The sequence below is a fragment of the Balaenoptera acutorostrata genome, chromosome 7 (assembly GCF_949987535.1).
Source record: "Balaenoptera acutorostrata chromosome 7, mBalAcu1.1, whole genome shotgun sequence".
In the NCBI taxonomy this organism is placed as follows: Eukaryota; Metazoa; Chordata; class Mammalia; order Artiodactyla; family Balaenopteridae; genus Balaenoptera; species Balaenoptera acutorostrata.
Window position 1 is genome coordinate 163,624 of NC_080070.1, and position 12,115 is coordinate 175,738.

A 12,115-nucleotide genomic window follows, 5' to 3' on the forward strand; every position below is an offset into this window, starting at 1 on the left:
TTCTGAAGGTCTCCGGGCCGCAGGCCTGAGAGTTAATGTAACAGACCTCGGGACAGCTCAGCCAGTTATGTCGGTGTTCAAGCCCAAAGGCCAACACGGTTATGGTCAAGCCCCCCACATCCAATTTGCGGGGCTAGGCCATCAACAGGGTATTGCCAGGAGCGTGACCCCGAGGGTCTGTGAGCTCCAGCTCGGGACCCACCTCCAGGCTGGTTAGGGAAGGCTCTGGCAGGGGGGGATTCTCGGCAGGAAGTGTCCACTGGGCTCAGAATCTCCCTTCTCCATAAAGGTGCTGGGGGTACTTTCCCGCCCTCAAACCAAGTGAAGGGGCCTCAAGATCCATCTGGGGAGCTCGGCCTGAGTCCTCTGCGGGCGGAAGGGATGGCTCTGACTCTGGCCTGGGAGTCTGAAGGAGAGGCCACAGCTGCCGCAGCCCGCTCCCCATTTAGCAAAGCAAAGGATGCGCTTTTCTTCTCATTAACCAGATGCCGACACCGGGGACCATCTGAAGGTCTTCTCCTGAGAGGACCATCTGGGGAGGGAGGCTGATCCCGACGGAAGGGAAACCTCTGGGGGCAGCAGGCGTTCTCCCTCTGCATTGAGGGGCTGCAGGACGCTGGGTCAGGAGAGGCCTGAGGAAGTCACAAAAGCAACCCCAGCTGTACCAGTAAGTAGGGCTTTCTGATGCCTCCCACCGTCCCTCTGACCCTGGAGGACGCCCAGCCTGTGGCAGTGAAGGGGGCAGAGGAGAGATGCCCCACCTCACGCTCACGCCGCTGTCCACAGCTCCTAACCGCAGTTTCAGGGCCTGACGCAGGACTGGGTTGGGGGGGAGAGGCCTTTTACCTTTAAGGAAGTCAAGAGCTTTGCCATCCCTAGTACTGGGCTATTTCGTGTCTGGAAGAAAGACTATCACCAGAAAAGGGCCCAGGACCACCGGGGTCTTGCAGGGTTGCAGCTGTAAGGGAGCTTTGCCCTAATGAATCCGTCTCACTGGACAGGTCGGTGAGAGTTGTAAACAGAAGGGGCTGGAAACCACACAGGGCAGATGAGCAGGTCAAGCGGGTCGCTGACCTTCCTGAGGCTAGAGCCCGGGCTCGGCCTGTGAGCGCCAAGGCGGGCACAGAGCCAGCAGTGGGCCAAGAGGGGCCCATCCCCAAGGCAGCACTTCACATCTGTATACTTTAAAAAATGTTTGTGAAGGCTTTCCATGGCTGGTATTTGATTTTATCTTCATAATCACCTTGAGAAGTAGGCCAAGCACATATTAGGAATTCTGCTCCGCGGCCTGGGGATCTAATTCAGTCTTACGCGACAAGCACACGTGGGACACCAGCTCTGTGCCACAGTGTAGCGCGAGTGCTGGGGCCACCGAGGGGCCAGGATGCCCTGTGCCTATCGGAACCAGGACACAGCCAAAGAAGACGTGCTCTACGTTTGCTTCCAGGAACCCACGAGGCACAAGGCCAGAGTCCAAGCTCAGAAGAGTGCTCCCCTGACCGCCTGCAGATCCCCCCAATCACAGCTGTGAGTGCGCAAAGGACTTAAAGCTCCAACTCCCTTGGCTTTTTTAGGGGGAGGAAGAAGTAAATTTTTCATTGAAGTCTAGTCTCCCAGCTTTCAGAAGACACGAAAAGAGGGACACAGGCAAATGCTGCGTTTCTTCATAGGTACAAGTTAAAAATGTACCTGGGGGTTGTGGGCATGTCCCCTCCCTCCAAGCAGATGTGGCCCCAGAATTACTCATCCAGACAGAGCAGAGCGACCAGGCGAACCTCAGAGAGTCATGTGGGGCTTCTGTCCTCTTTTGGACAAAGTATGAAGTACCAGCGTGGCATTTATTTCTGAAGCGATTTCACTCTCTCCTGATCACGAAGGCCCAAGGCTTCTCTCACTGAATCCATAGGTTTCCAGGCCTCTGACGTGTGGGGTCAGCTTCCACCATCAGAGATTTGGTTCTCTCCCCTCAAAGCTCAGCTTGGAAATCTGGGGAAGCCGCAGGTGTGGGAGCGGAGAGGGGCGAGGGTGTCCAGGCAGGAGGGTGAGGGGGGCAACTGACAAGTGCCTCTCAGGGTCCGCCTCTCCTGGGGCCTCAGAACACAGGCAGGTAGGTGCTGGTGTCCAGGGCCGCGTGGTCCAGGTCAGAAGAGGCCACGGGAGCAGGAGACAGAAGTGGGGTCCTTGTGACCAGAGCCGGGGCAGGGACCCACGCTTCCGCAGGCATCAGCACAGCACAGCCAGGGGGCTGCCATACCTTAGGGGGCCAGTGCCAGAGGTCCAGAGACAAGACCACCAGTCCCACCACATCAGGCACCCACAGAGGAGCCCTTCTCCCAGAAGCCCTGAGGACACACAGACCACACTCCCTGCAAGGGGAAGTGGAAAAATCCCTGGAAGAATGACCACTTACCCAAAAGAAACAGAGTAACCTTTAACTGACAAATATAAGTACCATCCATCCTAACATCCATTCCCAACAAGGAAAGAACAGTCAGACTATAAAGAACCTCGTGCTGTGCATCCACAGTGTGTTAAAATTTCTACTCTCGTATAATTCAGATTTTGCTCTCCATTGAGTGAAGACTGTCTGTCAGGGCCCCAGGCCTCCAGAGTTGACCATCTTTCTTACTCTGATGCTCTCAGCACAATCCTCGTCCCTTGGGCTTCTGTCCACATGCTCCATCTGATTGAGATGCCTTCTCCCTCCGTTCTGATCTCTCACTCTTAACCATTTTTCAGTCCCATTTAGACATTCCCTCCTCCAAGCTCCTCCCAGGAAAAATGGACTTCTCCTCCCCCTCCTCCTCCTCCCCCTCCTCCTCCTCCCCTCCTCCCCCTCCTCCTCCTTCTCCCCCCTCCTCCTCCCCCCCCTCCTCCTCTTCCCCCTTCATCCCTCCTCCTCCCCCTCCTCCTCCTCTTCCCCCTTCATCCCTCCTCCTCCTCCCCTCCTCCCCCTCCTCCTCCCCCTCCTCCTCCTCCCCCTTCATCCCTCCTCCTCCCTCCCCCCACCCCTCCTCCCCCACCCATTTGCCTGTATCTTGTTCTTACCACACTTTTTCTCCACATCACACACCCCCATCTGCTGGACTAGAGCATAGTATTTACGCACGCATAGAGAATCTAGATTCTCACTGCAACCCGACCCTTGAGGTGGGTAGCAGGTGTCACCATTCCCATTTACACAGGCACTTGGCTCAAAGTTCATTGCTTGTCCGGCTTCAAATAGTGAGTAAAAGAAATATTTGTCAAATTGGATCCAGAGTCAATAAGCTTCCAGATCCCAAGCTGCATACCCAGAGCCCAGATCTCACCCCGAGTCCAAAACCTGTCTCTACTAGTGTTCCCCACCAGACAGAAAGACAGATGATAGGTGATAGATGATTAATAGCTGATGAGAGATGACAGACAGATAAAGTTATTGATGGATCTATTGGGGGATGAGTGTGGTCAGAGAGAACACAAATGACAAAGCCAGTGAGGTAAAACTTTAATAGCTGGATCTAAATAAAGGGTGAAAAGATGTCCTTTGTCCTAGTCTTACGTTTCTGTTAGTTTGAAATTATTTTCAAATAAAAAGTTAAAACCACAACAAAATTTCCTGTTTTATTTTTCATTTCCAGCGCTTCTCCTCGTGCCGGATAACAACTGGCTTTTATGCCACACTATCCTTCCGGAGGCTCCGAGGCAGGTGTGCGATGAGGCCGGTCCAAGGCCCCTGCAGCCAGCGCCACCCACGGCCCACCTCTGCAGCAGGGGGAGACACGGGCAGGACTGAAGACCAGCCACCGCGCCGAGTCTGCCCCCACCAAGATGCACTCCACGCGTCTTTTTCTAAGTTTTCGGTTGCCCCAGCCAACTCCAGTGGCTTCCAAGGCAGCCCACATGCTCTTCCTGCCACCTTCTTGGGGGCCTTTAGGTTGTTTAACAAGGACACAAGTAGGGGCCGGTCTCTGATCCCAAAGCGGGTCCCTCCCGAGTCGCTCTCCCTCCGAGCTGTGCGGGCCCAGCACGCCCACCTGTGCGCACCCCTCACCCGCCGCTGAACGGTCGGGGGAGCGAGCCCAGCCCGGGGGTTGCGAGGGAGGGGCCAGGGGCGCGGGGAGGGGGTACCGACGGGGGGCGGTAAGGGAGCGGGGCGGGACGTGGGGCGGATACCCGGCGCCGGGACGGAAGGGGGCGCGGGGGCGGGGGGCGCGGGGCGCGCGGGGCGGGGACGGGGTACCGCGGGGGCGGAGCGGCCGCCTCGGGGCACAACCCGGGCGGGCGGGGGACTCGTCGGGAGCCGCCGGGCGCCGCGCGAGGACCTCGGGAGGCGGGAGCCGCGTCGCTGCGCACGGGCGGCCCGGCCCATGTCCGCGCCGCGGAGCCGGGATGAGGGCGCCCGCGCTGCTGCCGCCCGCGCTGCTGACCTGCTGCGGCTGGCTGCTCGGCCCAGTGAGTGCGACCCCGGCGCCGCCCGCCCTGCCCCGCGCGCCGCCCCCGCCCGCAGGGAGCGCCCCCGCGCCCGGCTGCGCTGCGCTCCCGCGTCCGGCCGCGGGGCTGGGCCGGGGGCGCGGGCAGCGGGGCAGGTCTCGGGGTCCCCACCCGCCCGCCGGGCTCGCGGGAGGGAGCAGGGCCGCCGGGGACGCCCTGGACCCTCCCCGCCGAGCGCGAAGAACCGAGCTCCGCGCCCGGCCGGGTTGGAGACGGGCTGGGAGGTTGCGTTTGCTCTGTCCCCTCCGCCGTCCCGGGTTCGCTGGGAACAGGATCCAGTTTCTTGCTCGACGCCCTTCCCAGCGGAGCGGGTCCGGCCGCGTCCTCCCGGAGGCTGTGGCCGGCGAGGACGGTTCGCGGGTCCAGGGACGCCCGAGTCGGGGGGTGGGTAGGGTTTGGTCACCTCCGCGGCCTCACGTTTCCGAGGGAAATTGGAGTTCGCTTTGTCTTTAACTACTTCCCCTTCCATCTGCTAGTACTGTTGCTGCTTTTTGTCTTGTTTAAGTGTGTGCCAGGGAGACGTGATGCAGCTGCAGAAAGTTGATGTTTTTTTTATCATTATTTAAGAGCACCGGAAGAAACGACATGCTGAATAGAAATTTGTTAAATGAGTGCATTTGTAGATTATTTAATTCTCAGGAATTCCTCCTTTTATTTGAAGACCCTTAAAAAAAACCCCCACAAAAACTGTGAACCCTATTTCCTGCTTCCCTCTCTGCCAGACTGGAGTCAGTGTTGGCGTGTGTACACATTTCGCATTTTATATTGCGGCCAGATCACTGTCTGTATTGACTCATATCCCCTCTTAAGGTTGTGAAGCCAAGGATGGAGCTATTTAGGGAAAGTTGTAATTGCTGAGGGTATTTCGGGTTCCAGGAGGGCATGAACCTAGCCCACCCCTCAGGGTTGCCAAACTCCCTTGTCTGTTGTGAAGACAAACGGAGTCTTTCCTCCCTCAGAGGGATGCTGTGAGGATAAGAACCTCCCTACTAATTTTAGTGCTTTGAAAGAGCTGGTTAAAAGTACCAGGAATTATTATGGTTAATGCTGCTTTAACTTCTAGGATGTCCCAAAATAAGTCATTGCTGTGCATATTCCAAGAATGTCAGATATCATGGTGTCTTTTAATACCTTAACAAAAATCCATTTTTCTTTTTAAGGCAAAATAATTTCCCTAATTCTGAAATTTAAGCTATTGACTTGTTCAGGTATGAAAAATACAGCCTGCTTGAAACCGGGAGTTTGTACAGTGGTGGTTGCCCAGTGATGAGCTGGGGGGAAGGGGGGGAACCCAAGCTTCAGATCTTTAAAAATGAGGGTAAATGTGGCTAAAGTATTCAGCATTAAGTTTCTTCTCTTAATTTTGTTAGGAAATGTTATTCCTGGTTAGAATTCTATTGACTTATTTCAATAGTAGGATAATTAAACATAGATGGCCATAATATACGCAAGAGTATGGTTTTCTTTAATAAAAAGTTTGTTCTTACATGAGAGCGGGGGGCACAGCTCCATCCTACAGTGTGAGTATTTGTGGGTGGTGGGAGGTGGCAATAAAAAAAAGAGAACGTTGGACCTTTGTGAAAATAAAGACCAGAGAATATTACCTTCCAAGACTGAAGCAGTATGTGGCTTTGTCTTTTGCGCACGTTGATGGACAATGTTCGTCACCATTTGTGTCGCATCTTTAGTTCCCGTGATAGAGCCTGACGTGAGGTCCCCCACCTCTTGCTCAGTGGAAGCCTCAGTGCTGTGACTCTCGCCCAGGCCTCTCCCTACTCACCCCTCATCTTTTTGAAAAGCTCCTTCACACCAAATTCTAAAGTTCAGTTTTGAATGTGACCTGCAACCTCTAAAAATAAAGTTGTCCTATTAGGGCTTTCCAGTGAAGGCAGAGCCTGGCCTTAGATGAAGCACGCCGGCGTCTGGGGTTGTGTGCAGTCATTAAGAATGGGCTTATGAGTAAACATGTATTTACTTTGATTAAATCAAGGGCTATGAAATGGAGGACTCGAATATTGAAAGATTATTGGATTAAAGAGCTCTATTGCCACCAAATTAGTACTAACAACATAAAATGTATTACGTTAGTAAGTTTGTTTTCCTGCCCAGAAAAAAAATTCTATCAGGTTTTATATTTGTTTACTAATTCCTTTACAAAGTAAATAGTGAAGCTTTTTTTCAAATAACCATGCCAAAATATGAACGTGATTGCTTTTAAATGAGTGTTAGTTTGGAAGTAGTTTAGAACTGTGAGGTTTTGGGGGCTTTTATGTAGAAATTTTGCTTGACTTTCCCATTATAGTGGAATTTTCAGTTATTTCTATTTCTTTTAACCTTGAGCAGGTGAACAGCATTCACCCGGAATGCCGATTTCATCTGGAAATACAGGAGGAAGAAACAAGATGTGCAGAGATTCTAAGGGCTCAAACAGAAAACTACAAAGGTAAGGCAGATGCCTGGTGAGTGAGACTGTGCCCTGGATGGTGTGGATGAGCTGGCATGCAAGTAGCTTGCACCTCACTCGGAAAACTGGTGTTTAAGGTCACCTGTGTGTTTTTTAAAAAGTCTGCTTCCACTGTTTTTTAATGAACTGCTGGCAAAACTCATAGCATTGTGAGTAATGGGCAGCGGGGTGTGTTTGGGGGGGGATCATTCACACAAACCTATTAAAAGAAAGCCTCACCCTTAACAGTAATAGTTTCCATGGTCTGAGATAATAGCAGCAGTTACTGAAGTAATTTCTTTTTTTTTTTAATCTATTTATGGCTGTGTTGGGTCTTCGTTTCTGTGTGAGGGCTTTCTCTAGTTGCAGCAAGTGGGGGCCACTCTTCATCGCGGTGCGCGGGCCTCTCACTATCGCGGGCTCTCTTGTTGTGGAGCACAGGCTCCAGACGCGCAGGCTCAGTAGTTGTGGCTCACGGGCCCAGCCGCTCCGCGGCATGTGGGATCTTCCCAGACCAGGGCTCGAACCCGTGTCCCCTGCATTGGCAGGCGGACTCTCAACCACTGCGCCACCAGGGAAGCCCTACTAAAGTAATTTAATGGGCGTTGTTACGCTTTGCAAAAGCAACTCCATTTTCCATGGAATGAGTATTTATCCAATTTCTTGCATTTAAAATTCTTAGTTACATCACAGATGATTTTGATCCAGTTAAGAATGGTGGGAATTTATCAGAAATCAAACAGGAAAATGAGACTTTTGCTTTCCTGAAGAACAGACCAGTTATGAGTACAGTGAGCTTGCTGACTTTATTTCTCTACGTCCCAGAGGCAATGCCGGGACAACGTGCACTCACCCTGGGCACCTTCTCACGTCTGTAAACTTTGAAGGTTCTGGGATAACATCCAGATCATAAACAATAGCAAAAACCTCTTGTCCTTCAGTTTTCTTTTTCTCTGTTCTGTCATTATTTTGTTCTCTTCAAGAAAAAAAATTAAAATCAAAGTACAACCATGTGTTAAAAGTCTGGCGTCCTGCAGAGGACCTCAGATGGGAAGTCACAGATGTGGGCGTTGTTCTAGACCAGTGCTGCCCAGTAGAAGCAGGATGCAAGCCTCATGGGTGATCTTGAACTTTCTAGTAGCCACGTTAAAATAAGTGAAGAGAAACATGTGATTTTAATTTTAAAAATATATTTTATTTATCCAAATATATCTGAATCATTATCATTTTAACTTGTAATCAATATAAAATATTGATGAGAAATTTTACTTTTTGGAAAATTAAGTCTTGGAAACTTGGTGTGCATTTTGCACTACGGTGCATCACAATTCGGACCACACATTTCAGGTATTCACAGGTGGCCAGCAGCTCCGGTGTGCCCCTTCCTGTGCCCCTGGAGCCTCCACTCCCTCGGCTGAAAAATGAAGACTCTGGCCCTAGGGTTCCTTCCAGCCTTCAAGGCCTGTGATTCTGCAGTGCACACGAGATCCCGAGAGCCATGTGTTCCAAAAGGTCTGCTCGAACTCTGTGCAGAGGAGGGCAAGCGAGGTGGCTCAAACATGGCCTGAGGATCTGCCCTGTACAAAGCCGCATGTGACCACTAGCCAGCTACTAGGGTCCATGAGGCCGGGTCTTGCCAACCAGGGTCTCAGGACAAGACAGTTGTCATGGCCACTGAGGTCTGTTCCCTTCAGAGAAAATTAAGAGACTTAGGGGAGCTAAATGCTGAGAGGAGACAGGCTGAAACCCTTGGGGGCATCTAGTCAGTGGCAGGGACCAGGTCCCGTCAGCACAGCGCACTGTCCACGAGGCCTCCTGAATCGGGGGGGGGGCACTGTCCGCCACATCCGCAGTGGGTGACCCTTGGCCTCTGTTGGGAGACTCCCAAGGGAGGGGCCTCTGCCCCCTCACGCCATTATTGGGCAGTCAAGTTGCTGGGCTCTGGGGCTGCCCGTAAGCGGCGTCCGCTGACTGGCATGAATTGGGGGCAGCCGTGAACAGAACCCCTTCTTCACGTGGGGCATCTGCGGGCACTGAGCGGGCTCACGGCTCTGCTTCCTCTTCCCGGGGTTGAGTAACCCCAATTCCTACAGCCGTCGCCGGACACGCTGCCAGGCCCTTGGCCACAGGCTCCGGACACACGCAGACACTGGCGAAGCAGGAAGGGCGCAGAACTTTCCCGCTGACATAATGGAAGGCAGACCGAATTGTAGTCAGTTGGTGACTGTTGATAAATCCTCTGCCCACAGCCCTCCTGTCCCTCACTCACCTGGGAACTGCTCGCCTCCCCTCGCCCCTCTCACAACTGCTGTTTTGGGGGAAATCTCCCGAAACACCATCTTAGTGTTTCTTTCTTGTCACTCTTCATTTCCCATCCTCACCAAGAACACTTTGTTAACAAGACTAAACTGACACAGCAGGCGGCAGGGAACACTTAACTTTTAAGGGATGGAGTTTGGCCGTGACTTTGCCTTGGAGGAGACCCCCTCGCGGTGGGTCAGGGTTGACCGGGCATTAGGGGGAGCACTTGCACGTCTGTGTCCACGACTCACCTGGACAGACGCGGCACCTGGAGGAACAGGGCGAGTCCAAGGAGGCTGGTTCCGTCCATTGTGGAGTAGGATGTGTGGTCCTTGATCAGGTTTCTTTGATAAAAAGGCTCTTCCTCTCTGGTTGGCTCAGGTAGATGGAGTGTGGCCTTAATTAGCTCAAAACAGTGCCCTTTTAGTTCTGCTCGTTCCAAGGGCTCGGGTTTTTCCCTGTCCCCGGGCCAGCGGTGCACGAGTGTGAGCTGTGGCGTGTGGCCGGGCAGGGTGACATTTGGCCGCGGGGATGTGGGGAATGTCCCTCACCACCCACTTCTTGCTGTGGAGAAATGCAAGCGCCGAATTGCCCAGCTTCCTATTTTCACAGGACGTCAGAAATGCAAACTTTAGGTAAGCTGTTCCCGTTCTTAAAGTTTGCAACTAGTACTTTTTAAAAAGTTCTGCAGGAGCAGGCAGAACTCCTGTGTGGTCGCCGCCTGAGCTGCCAGGTTGCTCTCTGTGTGGCAGCTGGGCCAGGCGGGCCCCAGCTGGAGAGCCCCTCGCGGTGCACAGACGGGCCGGGATGTTTCAAACGCTCAGTAGGGCTCCCTCGCAGGCTCTGCTGCCTGGCCCAGCGTTCCTCGGGGTGACCTGTATGTGGCCCACACAGACGTGCTGGACAGTGTGGACGGCACAGCCTGGGAAGATCTTGGCATCAGCTTGAGCAGAAAGAACGTCTTAGGTAAAGGCCATCAAACATCTCCCCTGTTTGGAGCTGTGGGGAAAGGTGTCCTTAAGTCTTTGCAATGACAAGTGTCAGTCCTTGGATATTTTCTTATATTGAAGGCTCTTATTTTAATATTAGCTCGACAGCAAAAATACCTGCCCCTGAGCCCTTTGACCTTTGACCCGTGGCAAGAGCTCGCGGATGGCGGCCGCCCTCGGGGAGGAGGTGGCGCTACGGTAGCCGGCCTGGCGCCCTCGGCTTCCTGTAGAAAGGCAACTCGTGCTCTAAATTCCCGTCTTTCTTTTTGCTCTTGGAAATCTGCATGGCTCCAATACCAAGGATATAAATAGTAATGAGTTACCAGAATGAAGATACTGTAGATGAAGTGAAGGCCTTCTAGCTGGATGGGATGAGAGCGATTCGAGGGTCAACAGTGTGCACCTGCTTCACGAAATTGAAAGTGAGATGAGATACTGAGGGTCTGTAGGAGCTACAAGAAATTGGTGTGAAAGAGCACCAAAGACGCCAAAAAACGAGTTTTCAGTTCTACTGAGATAATTTGTATAAGTCTAACAAGGAATTCTTTTTATTACATGTTGAATCCAAAACAAATTCAAACAAACCAACACATAAATCTAGACAAAACCAATTTTAATTCTCAACCCTTTTAAGGGATTCACTTTGTAGAAAAGAAAAGCTTAGGAGGTATTTAGAGCTTTGTGAGTTAATACTGATTCATGGCTAAGACTAACTTAATCCTGCCAATGAGGCAGTCAGGCCACGGATGCCTGAAAATATAGCTCAAGGCAGCTCTGTCCCCGCATGGGGGGTGCTGACCGTGGTGGTAAGCAGTGACTCAGCTCTCCAGCTCTGCCCCGTGTTCCTGCCTGTGCGTGGGTCACATGGGAACTTTCCTGTGACTTTACATCATTTTTGCCCAGATCAGGGCAGGGAGGGGGGGCGGTGGTGGTGGTGGTGGAATGTGGCCTATAGTTCGGAAGGACAAGGAGGTACCTATGCTTCTTGACAGCTCCACAGTCTGGGCCAGGTCCTGAAGGTGCGTGGCTGAGGTGGGTATGACGGTGAACATTAGCTCAAGACCGGGGCCCCGGGAGGTGCTAGACTAAAAAACTTACTTTTCTCTGACGTTTCTTAAACAAAGAATACTGGACTAATTTTGATCCACTCGTCAAGGAGCTGTGGCGGGTTTGGATTTTGCCCCCTTCAAGCTGACAGGTTACCCTGCCACCGTTTCCTGGGTGCCTGCAGAAGGCACAGGCCCTGTCAGCGTCATCAGAGCTAACCTGCTCCTGGCAGAGCGGGCGGTGTGGGCGTCACGTTCCCACTCCTGTGGGTTCCCTTTTCCCCAAGTCCCTCAGGACCTGTGTGGAGAGGCCCACGGTGCATTTTTGTCCTGGCTGAGGAGCCCTGAGCTTGGGAGACCCCAGTGTCACAAGGAGGCTGCTGGTGTCCTGCCCAAACTTCGCTCCAGAGGAAGATGCATTCTTGGTTACTGAGATCAGCCTGAGGGCCGCACTCTCTGTCTGCCAAGGCTGTTGCTCTACAGCCATCCTCAAAAAGAGCCCGGAGCAAAGCTGCCAGTGCCTTTTCCCAAGACACACCCATGCAGTGTCCCCAGCTCCAGGAGGGCGGCTCTCAGTAGGCGTGGACGTCCTGCTTCTCTTCTCCAGGGCGTGCTGTGGCCTCTGGGCCGTAACTCCCCACTCTGTGCTCTTGGTCCCTCTACCACGTTGTCCACTGTCCTTGCAGCCACAAGATCCTGCACAGCACTTAAAAAGGTGTCAAATAAGCTTTTGCTGAACAAATTAATGAAAAACTTCATATTAAAAATCGTGATATATGCACATAGAAAAAATGCCATACATACACAGCATGTGCGTCCGTCCCTCTTAGAATTCACGTGTGCGCAGTGTGTGTGCACCCCTC

At 52.7% G+C, this 12,115-nt stretch overlaps 1 protein-coding gene across 1 annotated transcript in view; it reads left to right on the forward strand.

Moving 5' to 3' along the window:
* Window positions 1-4,252: 4,252 nt before the first annotated feature.
* VIPR2 (vasoactive intestinal peptide receptor 2) overlaps window positions 4,253-12,115 on the forward strand; it is a 70,105-nt gene continuing 62,242 nt past the window's right edge. The window contains exons 1-2 of the mRNA XM_057550567.1: window positions 4,253-4,434; window positions 6,817-6,916. Coding sequence (XP_057406550.1) covers window positions 4,372-4,434; window positions 6,817-6,916 — 163 coding nt within the window. The 5' untranslated portion in view covers window positions 4,253-4,371. The remainder of the gene's footprint in view (window positions 4,435-6,816; window positions 6,917-12,115) is intronic.